This window comes from Suillus fuscotomentosus, assembly GCF_016647785.1.
Source record: "Suillus fuscotomentosus strain FC203 chromosome Unknown F5891scaffold_57, whole genome shotgun sequence".
Classification (NCBI taxonomy): Eukaryota; Fungi; Basidiomycota; class Agaricomycetes; order Boletales; family Suillaceae; genus Suillus; species Suillus fuscotomentosus.
Genome location: NW_024539569.1, coordinates 310,454 through 333,189, shown reverse-complemented (window position 1 = coordinate 333,189; position 22,736 = coordinate 310,454). Strand labels below are relative to the sequence as shown.

The following is a 22,736-nucleotide window of genomic DNA, read 5'->3' as shown; positions in this document are numbered from 1 at the left end:
CTGTCTCTGGTCGTAATCGGAAAATGAAGTGTGTGCAGCCTTTTGTCTGAAAGCGGCTGCATACTCTGGAACTGAGGAAGATCCTTGTCTAAGGGATTCCAGTTCTCTGATCGCTTTTCCTTCACGATCTTCTTGCCCCCACATGGCTTCTAAGTCTTCCAGGAATTTCTCCACGGTTAACTTTTCATCTCCGGTCTTTCCAAGTTTGGTAATATAAGGTTGCGCCCATTTGGCTGCAGTACCTCTCATGAAGGAGAGCATTACTCCAATTCTTTGGCTTTCTTGGATGTTGGGCCATTGCGCAGTGTATAGCGCTACTTGGGATATCCAGACCATGAGTTCTATGGAGTCTTTTTCTCCTGTGAAGTCCTGGGGTTTGGAGTATTTGATGGAAGGGGAGGAATTCAATGATAGTAGACTAGCTCCTGCAGAGCCGAATGATGGTTGTTGAGACTGTATTTTCACAGTCTCATCTTCTTGCATTTCCAGACGTACACCCAGGAGTCTGTTTGCTTCTTCTAGAGCTGCATTCTTAGCTTCTAGTTCCGCGATCCTGACCCTAAAGCTGTCTGCTTGGTTTGCAAGTGACATATGGATGTACTCGACAATTTTCTGTGGAGTAGATGGTAATACCACCGTCGGTGCAGACTGTGTAGGAGAGTTTGGTAATTCAGACATAGTGCCAGTTGTGTTCTGGAACCCGATTCACTGATGTCTGTTTGAAGAGCTGCTCGTAAGGGCTCTTCCGGAAGGGAATGATGGTGAAAAGAAGAAAGTTATGTAATGGAAAACTGAAGCGGTCCCCGATATCTGATCGGATCTACCACGTACTTCAGGATCGAAGGGTTCTTTAATCAACCCAACCGATGCTTCCCTAATACTAACTAAAAAGGATACGTAAACTATACTCGATCGAGTGGGAAAAACTAGGGACAATGCAATCTCCGTTCTGAGGATACAAGCCTAGGACAAGTTATCACTCTTCCAGCTGAAGCTTACAAGTGCGAGTCTCACTAGGGTATGTCTCTAAATCCTTGTAGGTCTAAAGCACAGTTTGTCGTCTAGACAGTTCCGCTATTGACTCGAAACAAATGCCTACGTGCGTAAAGAAGAAAAGGATAGGTAAAATGAAACTATAGTAACGTTGAGCAGGCAGGGTTTTGGGCCAGCACTCAAAGTTGCAGTGACACGCCTAATGTCGTGAACACCTCCGTATACTGGTGGCTGCGGTAAGACAGGGCCTGGTATAGGACTACTAATTACGAAAAATGATAGGTATGAAAATGCGCTCAAATGAGCAAAAGGATGAAATCAAAAGGTCGCGGCGGTTTAGGCCGGGCAAAAGTATAACGGCTTTGTTTCGGCTGATGGTGTGAAGATGACTTCCAACACGACCAGGCGAAAGAAAGAGAGATGCGAGAGTGTAACACGAGAGTTGGAGTCTCCTATAGTTCAAACCTAATGTCACAACCCAATAATGAATTAACGCTGGGCAGAGACTAGGACTCAAACAAAGAATAATCATGCAGAGAAGGTAGGCAGCAGGTACGTCTTGGTATTGCTCACTTGGAGATACAAGAGGTTTGAACTAAAGAACTACTGACTACGATGAGCTACCTATATACACATATTGAAACTGAGATCGAAACTGAGTATGAACTAACTAACCAATTAAAATAATTAAAGGTATCGTACGATTCTATATATAACTATGATGTCATAAGATGTGCCGCAGCCGCAGTAAGACTCTGGAACATTCCAAGAGTGTCGTGAGGCATGACATCAACATCTTCGGCATTGTCCGATAGATCACATGATTCTGGTAATTCTACAATAGTCGCAATAATAGGAACTTCTTCAACAGTAAACACATTCTTAGGAACAGGCGCTGTGACTGGGCGCTTAAAGGACTTAGAATTAAGGAATGAATAATGATTTGTATTTGGAACTCGTGACACAATACAAGTGAAAGATGGTGAAGATGTGAAGATAAGAATCACTGATGGATGGATACGAAATTCAAACTCCGACATGGGCTGACCCGGATAATTCCCGGGCCTCAATTGTGTATGTGGAAAAAGGGACTTCATGAGAAAACAATGTTCATTCATCTCCAGCCTCTATCAACACATTTTGTAGGTCTTGAAAAGCTGCCTGCGCATCCTGTGTGAGCAATGAATACATTTGGGATTGCCTTCCAGTGTAGCATCCGTGACCCGGAAGTCGTTTCTCCAATGATTCCTGCATGTGGTCGCCCCATTGGGTTGTTTTCCACAAAAAGAACTTACATGTCCAATCCATCTCCAATTTGACCAATAGCATTTCTTCCCTCCATTGATCCCATAGTGCCTTTGCCCTCAGCCAATGGACTCAGTAAACTTGGCATGGGTCCAGTCAGGTAACCACTGGATATGACATGCAAGCAGAAACTCACATTCCTCATTCCACGATTGATCAGGACCCCCGAGGTCGACTTCAACAGACCAAAACCAAGCCAAAGATTCATTTCGTTGACCTCGGGCATTTGGGTCGCCCACTGCTGTGCTGATTTTGAGTTGCTCGTGAAGCAGGGGTTTGTATTTCTGAAGCTGGTCTTGCCCCGGTGTAGAGACTCGCGTGTCTCAATGCCGAATATCCGGCCTTTACCCATACATTCCTATATGCTACAGCTCTAATCCTAAGGACCAGTCTCGCGCGCACCTTATCCGTACTCGCGCGCACTTAGGCGCGCCTTACCTGCGCAAGCGCTATGTGCGCTTCGCGTGCCTTCTCCTAGGTCTTCGCGCTATTGTCCGTCCATTCGTTCCATGTCCTTACTGATTCGCTGGTGCATTATTCCTATCTTGTCCATTGAACTAATAAAATCTTTGGTCCGACGTCCGCGCTACATATAGAAAGTCTATTTAAACTTAGTTATAATTAGAGTTGATATGGTTACTCTCCTTACTTGCACGCACTTAGGCGCGCCTTATCCATACTCGCACGCACTTAGGCGCGCCTTACCTGCGCAAGCGCTATGTGCGCTTCGCGTGCCTTCTCCTAGGTCTTCGCGCTATTGTCCGTCCATTCGTTCCATGTCCTTACTGATTCGCTGGTGCATTATTCCTATCTTGTCCATTGAACTAATAAAATCTTTGGTCCGACGTCCGCGCTACATATAGAAAGTCTATTTAAACTTAGTTATAATTAGAGTTGATATGGTTACTCGGTTCGGGAGCGCGCCACTTAGCGTAATCTCCATTCTTAAATACAGAAGGGTTTCCTTTGGTTCTGGTACTTACTTTTCCCTTATCTTTGTGTACTGGAAAGTGTATAGATCACCTCCTCTCTTGTTATAAGATCTTATTCTCCTATCAATCATCCATCTGGGCATTCACTCCTCAATAGGACCTTTCCCTTAAACGCTCAAGGCACGCCTTCGCTTCGCACGCGCGCATTCTCGAACCTCCCGCTCACGCGTGTATCTTGCGTGCCTTTGCCTCACATACGCACGCCTTCGCGTGCGTTATCTTCTTGCGCCTGTTAGCGCCCGCCTAGCTCATAGAGTTTCCCTCCACTTTATTTCGAGGAACTTCTCTCAGTGGTTGTCCCTTGGGTCGAGTCGTTGTCTCGTATCCCGGTCTTGCTGTTGAGCACCCTTTTGTTTTAAGTGTTTTCACGTATAGTCAAGATTCCTCATCTACAACTGGAGCCCACCGCGAGGGACACTTCTGAGATAGAAGGTCAGCGCCTCAGACCCAACAGTCGCCGCATAGCCAGAGAAGAAGCCATCGCCGCATTCGACAGAGCGGTAGAATCCATTATACCAGGACCCTTATTCATTCAACACACGTGCGGTCGTTCGTGCAATATATCAGAACCACCGCGACCAGATCCAGTGCTCTTCGCGCGCGCGCCTAGACAACTGATATTGCCAGTCATGCCCTCGCCTGAAGAATCCGTCAAGGAAGAGTCGTCCGACGGCTTCGAAGCAATAGATAACCCAAGAAGCCAACTTCCTGGAGCATTCCTCCACACGCCCAATCAACCTCCTTTTAATACTTCTAACCTATCAGCGCTAAGCGCGCTAACCGAGCTTGACGACTCTAGCGACACCCCACTTAACGCGCCAGTAGTACCCGCGTGCGAGAATGCGCTTCCTACAACGGGAATACCGAAGATCAAGCAAGAAGCCTTAGAAACCCCACGCGCGCCATTCTCAATTCCAGGCGGTACCGTTATAACAAACCTTCCCTTCGCGTATGCGCGCCAAGCACCTGTCAGTCACAAGATCCCCGCACCTGCAATTTCCCAACCGTCCGTCATGTCCACAGTAAGAACCAGAATGCCTGTCCGTGGAACAACAGATGCGCCTAAATTTGATGGCACAACCGACAACCTCGCCGACTTTATCGACCTATACGAGCAGCTTGCTGACGATGTAGGTCTACAAGGTCTCGATCGTATTAAGGGTATCATCCGCTACCTTGAGCGTGATGACCGAGAACTATGGGGCGGAATGCCGGAGGCGCAAGTAAGCGATTACAACGCATTCATGAAAGAGGTCAAGGTAATGTATCCCGGATGGGATGGCAAAAGGCGCTACACACTTTCGGATCTACAAGCCATCGCGCACGAATATGCGAACAAGACGATGCCCTCGTACCAGGAGTTAAGCAACTACCTTCGCGCATTCAAGAAGGTCATGCAACCGCTATTGGCAGAAGATCGCATTGGTAAAGCTGAGCGTGATCGCATATGCATGGAAGGGATTCCCAAGGATACTCAGGCGCTAATACGCACACGCCTCATGATCAAAATTCCTGATCACTACCCGCAGGATCCATACCCATTCATGGACGTCTTTACAGCTGGACATTTCATTCTGCCCGCAAATGCGCCTGCAGCAAGCGCGACGCCTAGCACGCCTACAACAATGTCATTCACTAACTTAGTCACAGCTACCACATCAGCGCAATCACCCGCGCAAGGTACAGTAACCAAGCGCAAATATAAGCGCAAAGCAGCAACGTTCAATGACTGCGCCTTTTGCGGCAGTCTCGAACATTACTACCCTCGTTGCGCGGAGAAACAAAGGTATATTGATGTGGGTAAATGTAAGGTTAGCGAAGAGACGCGCAAGCTTGTTTTTCCAAATGGCGACTGGATTCCAGGCCGAGGATTACTCAAGGAACGACTAGATCGACATCACGCAAGTCGCGCGACACTGGATACGACCACCAGTGCAGGTGCGACAGCGGGACTATTCAATCGTGCGTCCGACGAGATCGACGCGGTAATTGAAGTAGGCTCATCTGCGTTCGTGCACACAGTCGTGCAAACAGAACTTGATGAGGATGATGACACGGTGGATCTTATGACTGAAGCGATAGCCTATGTAGCTGCAAGGTGCGACCAGAAGCGCAATGCCAAAGGTAAAAATGTGCGCTTCGATGGTGCAGAAATACCCAGCGAAACGCGCACGCGCCCAAGACCTGCATCTAAGCAAGCCACAGTAGAGGAGGAGATAATCTCTCCCGAAATACAAGCTTCGTCTGACAAAGGTAAAGGAAAGGAAGTAGCGAAAGTAGTGCCATTAAGCGCGCCAATAAGCACGCCGACAAGCGCCAAGGCGCCTCCTAAGGGCACCTTGCCCTCGTCGTCAACACCATCATCGTCCATGCCAGTATCGTCGTCATCGTCATCCCCATCTCAATCTTCAGCATTGCCACCATCGTCATCATCAACACCAACCCAAGCACCAGCACAGTCATCATCATATTGTTATGCATTTGCGCTCGAAGACAAGGAGGCCGACAAACGTGTTGTAGAGCGCCTTCTCGATTCCAATCTCAATATCCCAGTAAGGGAATTATTAGCTGTATCTCCCGATGTTCGCCAACATTTCTGCGAACTTACGACCAAGAAGCGCGTCACAGTAGGCGCAGTATCGGTGCACGAATTATCAGGGCATCCCGTGACCGACCAATGGCTAAAGCAATACGAGGATGTGCGCATGCGAAGCGACAACGGTAAAATCGTCGCGGATCACTTCGCGCCCTTGTGCTGTATTCGCGCTAAGACATTGGAAGGGCGCACTCTCACCTGCGTCTTAGATCAAGGCGTGGAAGTAGTAGTCATGCCAAGGGAAGTATGGAAAGAGCTCAGCATACCGCTCAGGTCAGACCATAGCCTCAATATGGAATTGGTGAACACGTCACGCGACGCGACGCTAGGAGTCATAGAGAACGTCCCGCTTGATTTTGGCGCAGGACCCTTATACTTCCAAGTCCAGGTCATCGAGCGCGCGACCTTTGAAGTTTTACTAGGACGCCCATTCTTTAAGCTTACCTCATGTCGCACATTTGATCTGCCCGACGGAGAGCAGGATCTCATACTAACTGATCCTAATGCGCACAAAGAACTGCGCATTCCAACCCTACCTTGGGTCAAGGGACAGCTCGCAAGAGATGCGAAGTGCGCGAGTCACGCACTCAAGGAGGAGGAACAGGGTTTTTAAGTATCGATGATCTGCAACATTCGTGGGGAGAAGCCCATATGCATTCGTCTTCCTAAATATTTTCCTTATCGCATCACGCCTAACGCGCCGCAGATAGCGCGTCCCATTCTTCGCTCTTAAGGAGCAACAACGCATCGCCTTTAGTTTCTATGCATCAATTTTCTTCATTCTCGCTTCCGCAGTATTCAGCGTGTTACACGCATCTAACATCCACGCAGACCGTTATAGATCAGGCGACTATCGACACCTTTAATTCCTTTTATTATTATGATCCCGTACTTCACGCGCTGGTCTATAAACCAGTCGCGAAGAAAGTGCGCACAGTACCTACCACTATGCCCGCAGAGTATAGGGTAGTGCGCCAATTGCCAGAAGACCCTTTAGCAGGGTTACCCGATTTACCTACCCGTCCCCCAGAATTCACGCCGGGCGTGCACTTTACACAGGCGCGCGCAGATAAGCTAGACCTGGACCCAGCAAATTGGCTATGGCCAGAAGAACTCAAGTTAGTGCGCTGGCTCGTGCGCGTACACGAACTCGCATTTGCATGGGACGCCTCAGAGTGCGGACACCTCAACGAGACCTACTTTCTGCCATACAAGATTCCTACGGTCCCACACACGCCATGGTCTCAGCACAATATTCCGATCCCGCCAGTCACCTTAGATGAAGTAGTACGCATCATCAAGGAGAATATCTCATCGGGAGTATATGAGCCATCAACGGCCGCGTATCGCTCGCGCTGGTTTTGCATAGTAAAGAAAGATGGAAGATCCTTGCGCCTAGTTCACGACTTGCAGCCGCTCAATGCGGTAACAATTCGCGACACGTCGCTTCCGCCTTTTGTTGAACTTCTCACGGAAGTGTTCGCTGGTTACGCGGTGTACGCAATATTGGACTTATATTCAGGTTATGACCAGCGCGCGCTTCATGTAGACTCGCGCGACTTGACGACCTTTGGAACGCCTTTGGGTCCTCATCGGCTAACCACTCTTCCTCAAGGACATGCTAATGCTGTACAGGTTTACCAAGGCGATACCGCGTTTATCCTGCAACATGAGATTCCAGAATTCACATCACCATTCGTGGATGATGTTCCGATCAAATCACTGCGAACACGCTATCAGCGTGAAGATGGTTCATACGAGACAATACCCGGAAACGCAGGAATCCGGCGCTTCATTTGGGAGCATTGCATCGTTGTCAATCGCATCCTACAGCGCCTAGAGAACGTAGGCGCAACTGTATCCGCATCAAAGTTTGTTCTAGCCGCGCCTACGGCAATTATCGTTGGACACAAATGCACATTTGAAGGGCGCGTACCAGAAGAATCCAAGATACAGAAGATTCGCGACTGGCCAGAACCCACCAATCAGTCGCAAGTGCACGGATTTTTGGGAACTTGCGGTGTCCTGCGCATATTCATTCGCGATTTCTCGCGCATCGTGCGCCCACTAATTAACCTCACCAGGAAAGACGCGCCATTTATATTTGGACCTGAACAGCGCGAAGCCATGCAGACCCTCAAGGACTCAATTCTAGAATCGCCCGCGCTAAGGCGCATCGACTACGATAGCAAGCGTGAAGTCATTCTAGCAGTCGATACTTCCAATATCGCTGTTGGATTCATCTTGCTGCAGATAGGCGAAGACGGAAAGCGCTATCCAAATCGATTTGCCTCAATCGTGCTAAACGACGTGGAAAGGCGCTACTCTCAAGCGAAGCTAGAACTTTTTGGACTCTTCCGCACGTTGCGCGCGGTACGCGTATACATCTTCGGGGTAAAGAATCTGACGGTGGAGGTAGACGCGAAGTATATCAAAGGTATGATCAATAATCCGGACTTGCAGCCTAACACGACCATCAACCGATGGATCGCAGGTATCCTTTTATTTTTGTTCAAACTCGTTCATGTATCCGCGCAAAAGCACAAAGGCGTTGATGGTCTCTCAAGGAGACCAGTCGCCGAGGAAGATCCCATAGAAGATGATAATCATGAGGATTGGATTGATCACGCATACTCCTTCGCCATCACGCTTTTGAACGATCACACGCATCGTATAGCTGGTGGCTCGGGTGACATACGCCATGAAGCGCATCGCACATGTTTCATCTCGCAGAGCGCGCACATACCAACATTGTGCGTATACTTCGATATCACACAGACAGAAGAACCAGAACCAGATATCCCGCGCTCAGACGCGGCACTCGCGCAAGACGCGCTGATGGCTACTATAGAACAGTTTCTTACCACGCGCGAAAGACCCACTGACGTTTCAGATGAAGAATTTGAGAAGTTTGTGAACAACGTGGCGCGTTATTTCGTTCTGGAAGGTAACCTATGGCGCAGAGCATCGCACGGCAAACACCAACTTGTGTTGCCTCCAAACAAGTGCTATCGCATTCTCAAGGAGGCGCATGACGACTTAGGGCACAAGGGTATCTATACCGTCAGCGCGCACCTACGGCTACGCTTTTGGTGGCCGCGCATCATTGAAGACATCAAATGGTACGGACAAACGTGTCACGAATGCCAAGTTCGCCAAACGAGGAGGCTGCATATTCCCCCAATCGTCCCCGTACCAGGAGGTCTATTTCGCAAAGCGCACATCGACACAATGAAGATGCCCAGAGCGGGCGGATATGAATACCTCATGCAAGCGCGATGCATGCTAATGTCGTATCCAGAATGGCGCATGCTGCACAAAGAAAATACTAACGCGCTAACCGCTTTTATTTTCGAGGAGCTCTTGTGTAGGTGGGGCCCGATCACAGAGATAGTAACGGACAACGCGCCCGCATATAGGCTCGCAGTAGACGAACTCACGCGCAAATACGGGATTCACCCGATCCGCATCTTGCCATATAATTCTCAGGCAAACGGTATAGTCGAAAGACGACACTGCGATGTCCAGGAGGCCATCATTAAAAGCTGCGACGGAGATGATTCTCGCTGGTATCAGGTAGTCCATTCAGTTTTCTGGGCCGAGCGCGTCACCATTCATAAAGCGACGGATTTATTGCCCTATTTCATGATGCACAGCGTCGAGCCAATATTTCCCTTTGATCTTGCAGAAGCGATGTTCCTCGTGCCCTTACCAAGCCGAGGCGCGTTCACCACTACTGACCTTATAGCATGGCGCGCGCGCCAAGTGCAGAAGCGCGTAGAGGATATTAACACGATTAGGGATAAAGTAGTCACGGCGCTGTAGAGACTCGTGCATCTCATGGTCTGATATGGTGCTTTACACTAGGAAGTACATAGCACGAACTTGTAGCGTCACTCTGTGCACTACCCACAGCTATCTCTATATGACGCGCAGCTTTCCCGCGCAATGCGCGCACCATTCCCGCGCTTCGCGATGTATACGCACACGCGCATTCCTGCGCTTGCGCGCCCTATGGCGCCAGCCATCCAGAAGCATCCATCCACTGTCCACCAAGCTCCCTAGTACGTATATTTCCATTTCCTTTATTAGCATAGTTCCACCTTTATTTTTATCATGGATTCTCACTCATATATATCTTTACATACCTACTTGGTAGCGCTTCGGCTCTGCATGACCGCGCTTAGGCGCGCTATATAAGCGCCAGCAGTACATACTATTAAAAAAACCTTACTTTTACCTCCCAATTACTAGTTATCACCTACTTACTACTTAGCAGAATATAGTAGAAGTCTATTTGTCTATACTTCACATCTCCCTTCTCTTTTCTTGCATTATATTATCACTTGAGTCTAGTCTTTATCATTTTCCGCATATGCGCGCGTGTTCCCACGCCTTGTGCGCACCTGCGCTTTCTCGTGCTTCGCTGAAGCGCGTACCTCTAGATCTTGGCTGCACTCGCTTCCCTTTAGGGTTGAACGCACTTGTCTCCTCAAGTAACGCAGGCTAGGCAATGCACGACCTTCAACTATTATAGATACAGCTAGGAGCAATATTTGTTCCTCTCTGTATTGTTGTTTCTACAGCGCGCTACAAGTCCATACACGATTTTGAAAGATGCTTCCGCGCGTCTATCAAATCGCACGACTTCGAACCCGGCGCCTTAGTATTGGTACACAACTCAAAGGTCGAATACGAACTGAGCAAGAAGACGAAGCCACACTATTTGGGACCTATGATCGTAGTGCGCCGCACGAAGGGAGGTTCATATATGTTGGCCGAGTTGGACGGTGCAATCTCAAAACTCCGGTTTGCCGCGTTTTGCATCATCCCTTACTACCCACGTAGCAAGGAGCACGTATCGGTAACCCAAATGACTGGAGTAGACGACGAGAGCATCGACGAACTAGAAGCGTATGAAACCGTAGAACCCGATGAAGACGAGCCCGAGCGCGCGCGACCATATTCCCCACCCCGCGCATCACTCAATCATATTCGCACGAACGCGCATTCCTCAAAAACATAAAAACAAAAACACCAGATAATACGAAGAACACAAAAATATTCCATTAAGTACATACTCTCAGTTTTACCCCGGGTTTCGTCCGGTGATATCTCTCATCTCATTTGTTCATATAACGCGCATTGCCTGCACATAAACCCCACAGACTCTAGAATATATCAAATACACCAAGAAACACTCTAATACCCCGCAAGTACATACTAATCACTACCTTATTTGTATAGCGCACGCATAATCACCTCATTAGACTTTCACTTTCTAACGCACGCGCGGCGCCGTGCACTTTTTTTTCTAACTTTCATTCAAGTGCGCGCACGGCGCAACAAGGCAGGCATAGATGATAGAAGGCGTGCGAAGAAGACAAGACGGGCGCGCACCCCGCAGAAAATTCAGTAAAGTCCATCACATTACCTTGATCTCATCACGCGCTTGTCACTTACTTACATACTTATAATTCTAATTTCTTAAGCCCAGTGAATCAGATGAGGACATGGACATGGACATAGAACAAGACAACACAGGGATTATTATACAGGCACATTGGCACTCAGAAGGAGTACACAGGCACATTGGCGCTTAGGAGACAAGAAAAACAAAAGAGAGGTGCATCTACTTAAGGGAGTCATTGATCTGCCTCTCCAATTCAGCCCACACGTTGGACATAGCGAAAAACTTGTTGGAATAGTTGAGGAGGTCCGCCTGTTGGGCGCGCGCATACTGGTGCATCTGGAGAGTGGAAGTGCGCAAGTGCGCATTTTCCTCCTTCAAACGCGCGCCTCTTTCAACTCCGCCGCTGGATCCTTGAACTTGTCCTTTCCCTTAGGCGCAGAACCAGACGCCAAAGGACCAACGGCGTGCACAGGAATATCGCGCAAGGTGCGCACGACCTTCTCCTCCACAGAGCGCTCTCCAACGATCTCCACATCCATCTCAGACTCCTCAGATTCTTCTTCATCCTCAACAGCAATGGAGGAAGCGGTCTCCTTTGCAGACTCAGCAATAGGGCGCTTAGGCATCGGTTTGTGCGGGCGCGCCTTAGGGCATCAGTAATGTTGCACTTAGCTAATCCACAGCAGTCAGTGGCGCGCACCAACAATAGACAAGAGGCGCGACTTACAGAAAGTGCAAGCGCGCTTGGAAACATCACAAGGAGGGCACCGGCGTCCAGGCACACCTCCACAGTCTATGTCCTTGGCAATGCAGGCGCCACAGCGCCGCGCCTTGACCATAGGCATGCGCCCGACGCGCGGCTAGCGCAACCAGACATGTTAATAGAGTGGCGCACCAACAGGAAACAGAAGACACACCTTCTTGCTGACATCAGTACCAGACGCGTCAGTGGCGCGCGCCTCGACTTTGGACGCACCAGTGGCGCACGCAGCTTGCATAGGAGGCGCCGGTGGAACTGAGGCAATCGCCTTCGCCTTCCAGTCCTTCACGACCGCCTCAATCTCCTTACAACTCTTCCGTCCCTGCTTTAACGACTCCGCGCTCTTGTCATCCATCTCCAGCGCCAACGCCAACACACCCGTGCACATGGAACAACCGTTCAAGGTGGCCTAGGAATGTCAGTCCACAATAGACAAATACATGTAAGCGCACTCACCAGCACTGAATACCACTTGTGCAACCACATCTCTTGATCCTCAAGGAGTTCCGGCTTGAGATCAGGCACGGACATCACACATCCTTCCAAAGAGACCAGAATGGAGGCCCAAGCGACAAGGAGGCGGTCAGCATCGGATTCCGCGCTAGCGTCACCCATAGTCGCGTCCTCAGGAGGCCCTTGCGCCACTGGAACAGGCTCAGGGGAAGGAGTGGCGTTCAACATAGCAACATTGAAAGTAGGCATGATGAGAGATTGATAAGGAAGAAGTCAAGAGATCGCGAGAACGCGTCCATCTTCTTATCAACATCTCCTCCGATTACATCATCGATGCTCGCGATCATCAAAGGACGACCCTACTCTCGTGATCACCTGATCCCTGTCTATCATCACCTCTCTAAGTCCAAGATCCCGCGCTATAACACTGAGTGGGGACACTCAGAATGTAAGTCCCCAGGAGATGTAGAGACTCGCACGTCTCAATGCCGAATATCCGGCCTTTACCCATACATTCCTATATGCTACAGCTCTAATCCTAAGGACCAGTCTCGCGCGCGCCTTATCCTTACTTGCACGCACTTAGGCGCGCCTTATCCATACTCGCACGCACTTAGGCGCGCCTTACCTGCGCAAGCGCTATGTGCGCTTCGCGTGCCTTCTCCTAGGTCTTCGCGCTATTGTCCGTCCATTCGTTCCATGTCCTTACTGATTCGCTGGTGCATTATTCCTATCTTGTCCATTGAACTAATAAAATCTTTGGTCCGACGTCCGCGCTACATATAGAAAGTCTATTTAAACTTAGTTATAATTAGAGTTGATATGGTTACTCGGTTCGGGAGCGCGCCACTTAGCGTAATCTCCATTCTTAAATACAGAAGGGTTTCCTTTGGTTCTGGTACTTACTTTTCCCTTATCTTTGTGTACTGGAAAGTGTATAGATCACCTCCTCTCTTGTTATAAGATCTTATTCTCCTATCAATCATCCATCTGGGCATTCACTCCTCAATAGGACCTTTCCCTTAAACGCTCAAGGCGCGCCTTCGCTTCGCACGCGCGCATTCTCGAACCTCCCGCTCACGCGTGTATCTTGCGTGCCTTTGCCTCACATACGCACGCCTTCGCGTGCGTTATCTTCTTGCGCCTGTTAGCGCCCGCCTAGCTCATAGAGTTTCCCTCCACTTTATTTCGAGGAACTTCTCTCAGTGGTTGTCCCTTGGGTCGAGTCGTTGTCTCGTATCCCGGTCTTGCTGTTGAGCACCCTTTTGTTTTAAGTGTTTTCACGTATAGTCAAGATTCCTCATCTACACCGGCTCAAGTTTCATCATTTGCTTCCTTGTCTTTGTATATATGCTGGCATGGAGGGAGACTGCCTGCTGCACCGACGTCACCTGGGACCAAGCTCGAGTTTTCAGGGCCTGGGATTTGGCCTGCCTAGCAGTTGTTTGGAACAGGATGGCCTTGTTGCAAAGTTAAATGCGGAGATTGTGAAGGGCATCATTGGCCTGCCCTTCACGAAGTGACATCTCCAGGGGAATCAGATCCTCTGCCATGCATCATCTGCATCTATCAACCTCCAGGTTCAATGGCAATGGGATTACAGTGAGCTCGGGAGAGTTTGTCCATGTATGAGATGTCTCTGTGAAATCTGCCAGGTCATCATCGAGATCATCTAGAATGTCTACATCCAAGTCCTCAGGTTCATAATCTGCATTAAATCCCTCCCTGAGATGTGTTAGAGCAGACCGAGCAAATCCATCTATCTGGCCTTGGAGCCGATCCCATTGACGGGCGATGTCTAATCTCTGTGTCTCAGTGGATCTTCTTCCGATCCTTCGGACCTCGATGAGCAATGCAATCTGAGCTTCTTCAATTACTAACCCTGTTGATATCCATGTTGCCACAGATCTGCGAGAGGGTGCTGCATTGCGGGCGTTACCCTCCTCTAACAATCTAAGCTTGATCTCCTTTTTGCTAGGTGCTGAGTGCAATATTAATTCAGACCTCGATGGAGACAATGGAGCTCAATGTACCCTTTTTGATATTGATCTCATATTCATCCATGGCTGAAGGATCATTCAATCTGCTTGACTGAGCTATCCTCTCCCTGGCTAACCATTCTGTCTTCAAATGTGAGGGTGCTGCTTCATTGAGTCTGTTGAATGCCTTTCCACTTTCCAAGATGCCATTCCTAGCCAGTTTGTATTTCCGGCATAGAGTCCTTTTCATGCGAATCATCTTGCAGAAATTGGAGTCATTCATCTGATAATCAAGGCATTCCTTTCGGTGGGGAGATGACATTTCCTGAGCAGCAGGGGAGATCATATTGAGCCATGCCCATAGCATCTCCATTATCTCTCCATCGATCTGACCAATGCCTTCAATAAAGTTAGAAGCATATCGGACATAGCAGCTGTCCTCATGGCCATGAACGTGCCACAACCCAATTCCAGGAATGATGGTTAGTTGTGGTGCCATTTCTAGAAATCGACTTCAATCCACCCAAACCCGAAAGTGTTTGTTGTATTGACAATTAATATCATAGAAGGTGACAGCCCTGGTGATGCCTTCCATGTTGTGCCAGGAAGCCTCACAAAGGGCGTAGTCCATGTTCATTTGTCTGCAAGTGACCCATGGTTAACTCATGAATGGGGAATGGTGGATGTGGCTTGCCTTTTGCCTTTCTGAAAATCCACCATGGAGTGAGAGACAAAGCAACCGTGTCTGGCACAGGCAACTCCTCCGATACCGGTGGATTCCAGCTTGTGCCAATGTGTCGGTAGGGGTTATACAGGTGCTAGGACAGAGGCTGGTAGGCAGGAAGTGCCAGAGGTCTCAGGGGTAGTAGAGGTGTCAGAGGTCTTGGTTGAGTCTTAGCAGTAGAGCATGTGGCTTGTAGTCTGTACTCCAACCACGAGCAGTGTCCTTGTGTTTGCTTGTCACCTGTTCGTCGTACCAACTCACCTGGTGACTAGAGCGAGCGCGCCTTGTGCCTCATCACGCCAGAAGCCAACAAGCTCGTTTTTAGATTTGTCTTTCTCTTTTTTTCTTCTTCTTTTCCTTTCTCTTCCTTTAAGTTTCTTACTGCAGAATTTTCATCATGGCTCTCACTATAGCAGATGTGGCAAGACTACGTAGTCTAATCCCGGACCTGCCCAAAATTCTATTCAGCCCTCGTAGAAGAGCATCCGACTCATCATTAATAGTACACATAGCCTCCCCTCCGGAAGAACTCGGGTCAGCGATAGGACCTAATATAAGGCATATACGCACCAAGCACGCAGTCAGCCAGTTACAGCCAGCCAATCAGACCCAGGTCCAAACCACCACAGTACTCCCTCAGCAAACTCACCAGTCGCCTATGGCAGCAGTACCAGTACTACCGCTACTACGAGCAGATTATGTTGGTGGAGAAGAACCCAACGAGTGGATGCATCAGCTCGACCTGAACCTACCTACTATGTGGAACGATGCACAGAAGGTCGAACAGTTTCGTCGGCAATGTGCCCCAGGCAGCTTAGCGGAGGCATGATACACTACGCTGACACCAGCTCAGACAGCCACATGGTCCGACTTAGAAACTGTGTTTCTCATATGCTGGCCGCCAGCCCTTCCGTTGCAGCTAACGGCAGCTCAGAAGAAGGAACGGTTGAAGGCAGTAGTATTGAAGGAGGCGGAGATTGGGACGATGTTAGACGATGAGAAAGGGCAAGAGTGGGGACATGTGAGATGGGCAAGACAGGTACAACGGCTGGCACAGAGTTTCGGAGACAACAACTGTCAGTTTTTGGACGTGGTACTCGATGGGATGCCAGACTTGTTACGTGACCACTTATCGGACACGTATACTGATTGGGCAGTGTTTCTCGCGGGAGTCAACAGTGTATCTATCAACCAGCTCGCCAGAGCAAGGTTACGAGCAGCCGAAGAATGAACAATGAGGGAGGATATCGCACAACTGAAGGCCAGACTACCGCCTCAGCAACAAGCACCACCAACCCGTTCCTATCCCACAAATCCGCCAGCATACAGACCCTATCCCCAGACGTTCAACAATGCAACCACTATCCCAGTGACACAAGCACCTGCCATGACGGTACAGCAACCTACCAATCAGAGTCAACCAAACCTTGTCTCCACAGTCCCATACCAAATGCCAATGTACCAACCCCAGCCAGTAACACCTGGGCAAAATCCGTTCACAACGGCAGGAGCAGTACCTAGTACCAACCTCTTCTACCGCTACCAACAATTCCCGCAGACCCCATCCCGTCCAAATGCCACAGATCGCATCCGTATGGCAGCCCAATACTCAACGCTTCAGCATCACCAAGATTCAGACACGGGCCGGGCAGCATACAACCAACAGGTGAAGGAGTGGCATGACAAGCATGGTACAGATGCCATGCCTCACACTGGGCATCCCTACCCCTTAAGACCAGGTTCCGCACCTTTGGGATCACGGGAATGTTTCACGTGCGGATTAGTGACCACCCCATCGCACCAAGCAGCTAGCTGTCCCCATCAACCAATGGTACCACAAGAAACTAAATGGCGTGAAATCATGTCTAGCATGGTAGGACGTGCTATCAGGGGACAGAACCCACCAACTACGCCATCAGCTGCAGTACAGTACGTAGCAACGGCGCCGATGAACTACTATGATCCGGGAGGGATGTACAACGCGTACCCAGTGGTATATGCAGAGCCGCAATATGAGTATCTGGGAAATGGAATGGGACTACAGCAATGAGGGGTAGCCCAGTAGTCCCATCCGAAGAGACAGTGGACATGGTCATGCCAGTCTCATTCGCCCCCTCCTCAGCATACATAGAAGATTACTGTCTCACCCCATCATCGGACATATCATCCGGATTCATTTCCCAGATGTCACCTGCAGTATCGACACTCCTCGACTCAGAACTAGTCTCTGAAGTACCCTCACCTGTTCCGTCAGCTGAAGACAACAACATAGTTACTGCTATCAACAACCCCGAATTATGCATTAAGTCCCCTTCCGTTTCATCATCTTCTGTCTTGTTAGAAAACGCGCTACCTGATACTTTCATTTTATTAGAAAAACCTAGTACTGCTGATATGTCCGTCTCAAGTGACATGGACACTGGCTCTCTTGATATAGTCTCACTCTTCCCCGATTCCAATTCCCTTAGTCCTATAACCGATCCTGCTGTACACGCTATGTCGTCCGATGTAATTGAACCCATTGACTTGTACTCGGTCGAGTCACGAACGGCACAGGCAGAAGGTCAGCCGTTCGTAACACAAGTTAACATGTACGGAGAAGATGGTAGCTCGTCGTGTTTTCACACGCATGTTGATGATGGAGCAATGATCAACGCGATCGATGCAGAAGCTTATCAGACAGCTTCTGGAAGAATGGGCGGACTTCTGCCATCAAAACACGTCCTTCGCATGGCCGACGGATCATTAGTTCCATCATTGGGTGTCTGGAAGGGAAAAATCAAATGGCGTACGGCAAAAGCCATAGTAACCTTCGAAGTCTTTCCAAGTGGAGGGACTTGGAAAGTCCTAATAGGCAAACCATTACTACAGCAACTCTGCGCAATCCATAACTACGCCAACGACGTCATCTCCCTACCAAGTACAAACTTGTCCAACCCCACGATCATTACGAACATGTTCAGAACACCGGCAGCCCGAGCCAAGCACCCAATCAGTCATAAAGCCACGGTCTCAGAAGAGCTCGAGAATGATGAACCTGTAGCCAAGACACCCAATCCACACGTAATGGTTGTTACAATCCCGCCAGATGCTATAGTACCAGAATCCCTTCCCTCATAACCCGTACAAATCGACAAACAATACATGTTCACATACAACTCAGATGTCAATGGAGCAGCTGTCATACAGCTATCAAATCAGCTGTCACAGGCCGGAGCACATATTGTACTAGCAGATCACAGACCCACGCTAACACCATCAAACTCAACCGACACTCATCAGTTGTCACCTTGCACACCGGTCCTGTTCACTGAAATGGCACCTGGAGACAACGAGATCGGGGAAGTACCCGAGTTTCCCCTACCTAGTGAAGATAGCCGGGGTATATATACACGACATACCAATGCGTTCAACCTGGTCCAAGTGAAGGAGATACTGAAGTTGGTAATGGTCGGAGAAGACTTGACGGAAGAGCAGAGAGAGAGAGTAAGAAGTTTTATTGCACAGTATGCAGACACGTTTGCACTCACGGTTAAGGAGGTATTTCCAGTCAATTTTAAGTCCTTCAAACTCACGTTTCCCGCAGGAGCAACATTTTCGACAAAAACTAACCAGAGGCCACTGACACCACTGCAACGTGAATACCTGTATGCAAGACTGAACAAGATGGAGTCAGCAGGAATTATTCGTAGAATCCCTCCGGAAGAGGTCAAGGCATCAGCACCAACCGTCCTAGCACAAAAGGCACATAGTGCAGCAAGCATTCCGATTGAAGAGCTGTGGCACCGGGTCAATGACCAGTGCGAGCAGCATGGATTTCCCATATGGGACGACCTACCACCACGACCCCCAGCAGTAGCAGAAACCAACCCCATCCAGACTGGTCCTAAATGGCGTATCTGTCAAAATTTCACCAAAATCAACAAAGCAAGTCAAATCCCACCGGTACCACAAGGAGACATCCAGGCCAAACAACAATGCCTGTCAGGACATCGATGGATCAGCATCATCGACTTCGCAGCAGGCTTCTACACGATACCTGTGGACAACGACACACAACCTTATCTCGCCTTTTACACCGAAGGACATGGATACGATTGCTATCGCAGGATGCCTTTCGGATTGACAGGAGCACCAACAACGTTCAGTGATATGGCAGCTACAGCGTTGAAGGATCAGATTGGACTACTGTATGAACTCTATGTAGATGACAACGGAATGGCAGGAGATGATTTTGAAGAGAAATTGGAATGACTAGGTAAGTTTTTCAACCGTGTTCGAGAAAAACGACTCTCACTTTCCCCACAGAAAACGCAGCTGTTCATGTCCGAAGTCGTGTTCGCGGGAGCACGAGTGGGCAAAGCTGGAGTACGACCAGACCTAGCCAAGCTATCAGCCGTCGCGGATTGGTCACCACCATGCACCTTGCACAACCTTATGCAGTTCTTAGGCCTCACCAGATACTTCAGGCCATTGATTAGAAACTACGCAAGGATAGCAGCACCACTCACGGACTTAGTACAAAAACTCGGAGTACCCCCGGAAGGACAACATGTTGGCAAACACAAGTACCGAGATCATCTTCGCAAAACGCTCTTAACGGCCTACTGGAAACATAACCACATGGACACGTTCCTACAACTCAAGAAAGCATTGTTGTCTGAATCGGTACTATGAGGGCCAAGATTCGATGGTACTCTGTTCATTGTAACTACAGACCGGTGCAAGGACGGCTTCGGAGCGATATTGGCACAACGGTTCACAACAGTACTACTGTCGGGCAAGACTACTACTGCAGCGCACCCAATTGCTTATGCGTCGAAGCGCACATCTTCAGCAGAAGAGAAGTACAAACCATTTTTACTAGAATTTGCAGCACTGAAGTTCGGACTTGACAGGTTTTCAGACATCATTTGGGGGTCACCAGTAGAGATAGAGACAGACTGCCAGGCACTTAGAGATGCACTGTTGAGCTCAAAGCTAAATGTCGCTCACGCTAGATGGCGAGATGGCATCATAGCCCACCACATCATCGACGTCCGGCACAGGGCAGGAATGACCAACATGGCAGCAGACAGACTTAGCAGACAATTCTCGACAGTACCCGTCGTCATGGGCGATGGGAGTACCTGGACGGTCAGTGAAGACTGGGAGACCTCCAGAGGTATCGTTAACGACCTATTTACACTTGAAACTAATGACCCTTCCCCCCAAGATCCATCAGATAACCAACTAACCTTACGTTCACGATTTAGAGACGAACCAATGTTGTTGGAAATCCTAGATGCGCTCCTCAATTCGGATCAAGACAAATCAGCAAAGGACAAACAACGCGCACGACACCAAGCACAGTCGTACTACATCGAAGATGGAAAACTCTGGTTCGTCAACAACAAGGCTGCCACCCGAGTACACAGCCGCCTGGAGTGTGTCCCAAGTAGAAGCAACCGAACTAGCCCGGTTAGAACACGCGTCTAGAGGACACTGGGGACGGGACCTTGTTAAGTTACAGCTGATGGATCACATCCATAGCCCATGCCTCAATCGCTCCATCACCACGGCCATCTCAGAATGTGCTAAATGCAAAAACTTCGGACCAACACATTTGCACGCGCCGTTAGACCCCATCGTATGCCGTCATCCATTTGAACTCATTGTGGCTGACTACTTGAGCATGCCGACAGGCAAAGGTGGATTCTCAGAAATAGCGCTGTTCATCAATACATTCTCCCAGTACACCTGGGGATTCAAACTCAAGAAAAAAGGAACCGCTAAGTCCACCATTGATTGTCTAACTAAGATACGTCATGACTTCCGCCCACCAGAATCATTCATGACAGACGGAGGGCGTCACTTCGACAACCACGAAGTAGCCGGCTGGTGTACAGCACATGACACGCAACACCATGTCACAGCCGCGTATGCGCCGTGGATCAACGGCCTAGTCGAAGGAATGAACAGTAAGCTACTTGGTAGACTACGCCGGGCCTGCACACCAGAGTTGGGAGAGGACGAGTGCATAGCAGAAGTGACGAGAGAGGAGATCCCAGCCAGTTGGCCTGACCACTTCGAAGAGGCCATCCAACACCTCAACGAATGCACCATCCCAGCCTTCCAATATTCCCCAAAGGAGCTGCTGCTAGGCCTAGTCATCAACACACCTGCCACACCAACGAATGACACCACATCCGCCATCTCGCAAAGTGACACCAATGTACATTCAGCGTATGCAGCACAGCAGCAGTTGGACGCGCGGTCGCACATGATCACTCACGCTATCAAACGCAAACTTAAGTTCGACCGCAGGGTGTCGTCATCAGGACCAGGTGAAGTCGTCTTCCTACCTGGCCAGTTAGTACAGGTATACGCTAATGAACTTGACAGTACCTTTAAATCGTCGCGGAAGTTAATTCCTCGATGGTCGGCACCACGAAGGGTAGAATCCCAGCGCAGCAACTCATACACCCTTACAACGTTAGAAGGGTTTCCCATGCCAGGGTGGTACCATGCAAGACGCCTGCGCCACTTCATCCCTCGTTCCGGAACCTCATTGGCAGAGTTACAGAAGGAAGTAGAGGAAGCGGAGAGAACGAAGCAAGTGGAGGAAAGAAGTGATGAAGAAACATGGACGATCCACGCACAACTGGATCCTCAGCTCACCACGCTCGAGCTCGTTGCTCTCGATACACCGTTCAGAGATGCAACCCAGGAGTGTCGCATTTGTTGGGGGGGTACATGTGTCGGTAGGGGTTATACAGGTGCTAGGACAGAGGCTGGTAGGCAGGAAGTGCCAGAGGTCTCAGGGGTAGTAGAGGTGTCAGAGGTCTTGGTTGAGTCTTAGCAGTAGAGCATGTGGCTTGTAGTCTGTACTCCAACCACGAGCAGTGTCCTTGTGTTTGCTTGTCACCTGTTCGTTGTACCGACTCACCGAGCAGCATTAGCTTGATTTACTGCCCGGTGATTGTTGCAGCTTGATTTTTCCACTGTGTCAGCAGCCTCTGCCAGATGCATTTTATACCTGTCCTTTCCTACCATGAATCCAAGCCCATCGGACAGCCAAACTTCATTGAATGGCTTAATGGGATGCAGATGTTTGGCTTTGAAATTTCTGTCCATCACAAATGACCGGGTGTATTTACGGCTTGGATCGCTAGTATTATTATGGAGACCACAGCAATTGAGAATAGGACTCACTCATCAAGAGATTCATCCTCTGACAACAGCACATTAATCCCAGGCTGAGGACATGCTGGGCAAAATAATGCGAGTTCTCCTATGCTTGGGTTATCAGAATGATGGCCAAAGCCATGCCATTTCATTGTCTTCAACTGCCTCCACTGTCGAGCGACCCTCATGAGCTCTCTGTATCGGTCCTTGCAATGTGCTTTGTCAATATGATGACCAGTAGATGAAGAGGGTAAGGCATTACTGGAACAAGGTGTGGAAACATGCTGGAGGTCATTCGCCAGAGCTTGCTGTAATAGTTCATTGCCAAGGTACCGCATTCAAGGCTGTCCAGTA

At 49.2% G+C, this 22,736-nt stretch overlaps 2 protein-coding genes across 2 annotated transcripts; both read right to left on the bottom strand.

The window, feature by feature from the left end:
- Positions 1–2,103: 2,103 nt before the first annotated feature.
- F5891DRAFT_958977 (uncharacterized protein) lies at positions 2,104–2,582 on the bottom strand (the record flags this gene model as incomplete). The annotated part of the gene is made up of 2 exons (XM_041375608.1): positions 2,104–2,369; positions 2,417–2,582. Coding segments are annotated over 2 exons (432 nt in total), but the record flags the coding sequence as incomplete, so codon positions are not given.
- An 11,486-nt stretch (positions 2,583–14,068) lies between these two features.
- F5891DRAFT_983640 (uncharacterized protein) lies at positions 14,069–14,990 on the bottom strand (the record flags this gene model as incomplete). The annotated part of the gene is made up of 2 exons (XM_041377347.1): positions 14,069–14,493; positions 14,546–14,990. The coding sequence occupies 2 exons, from the start codon at positions 14,988–14,990 to the stop codon at positions 14,069–14,071; spliced, it is 870 nt and encodes a 289-aa protein (XP_041221871.1).
- Positions 14,991–22,736: the final 7,746 nt, after the last annotated feature.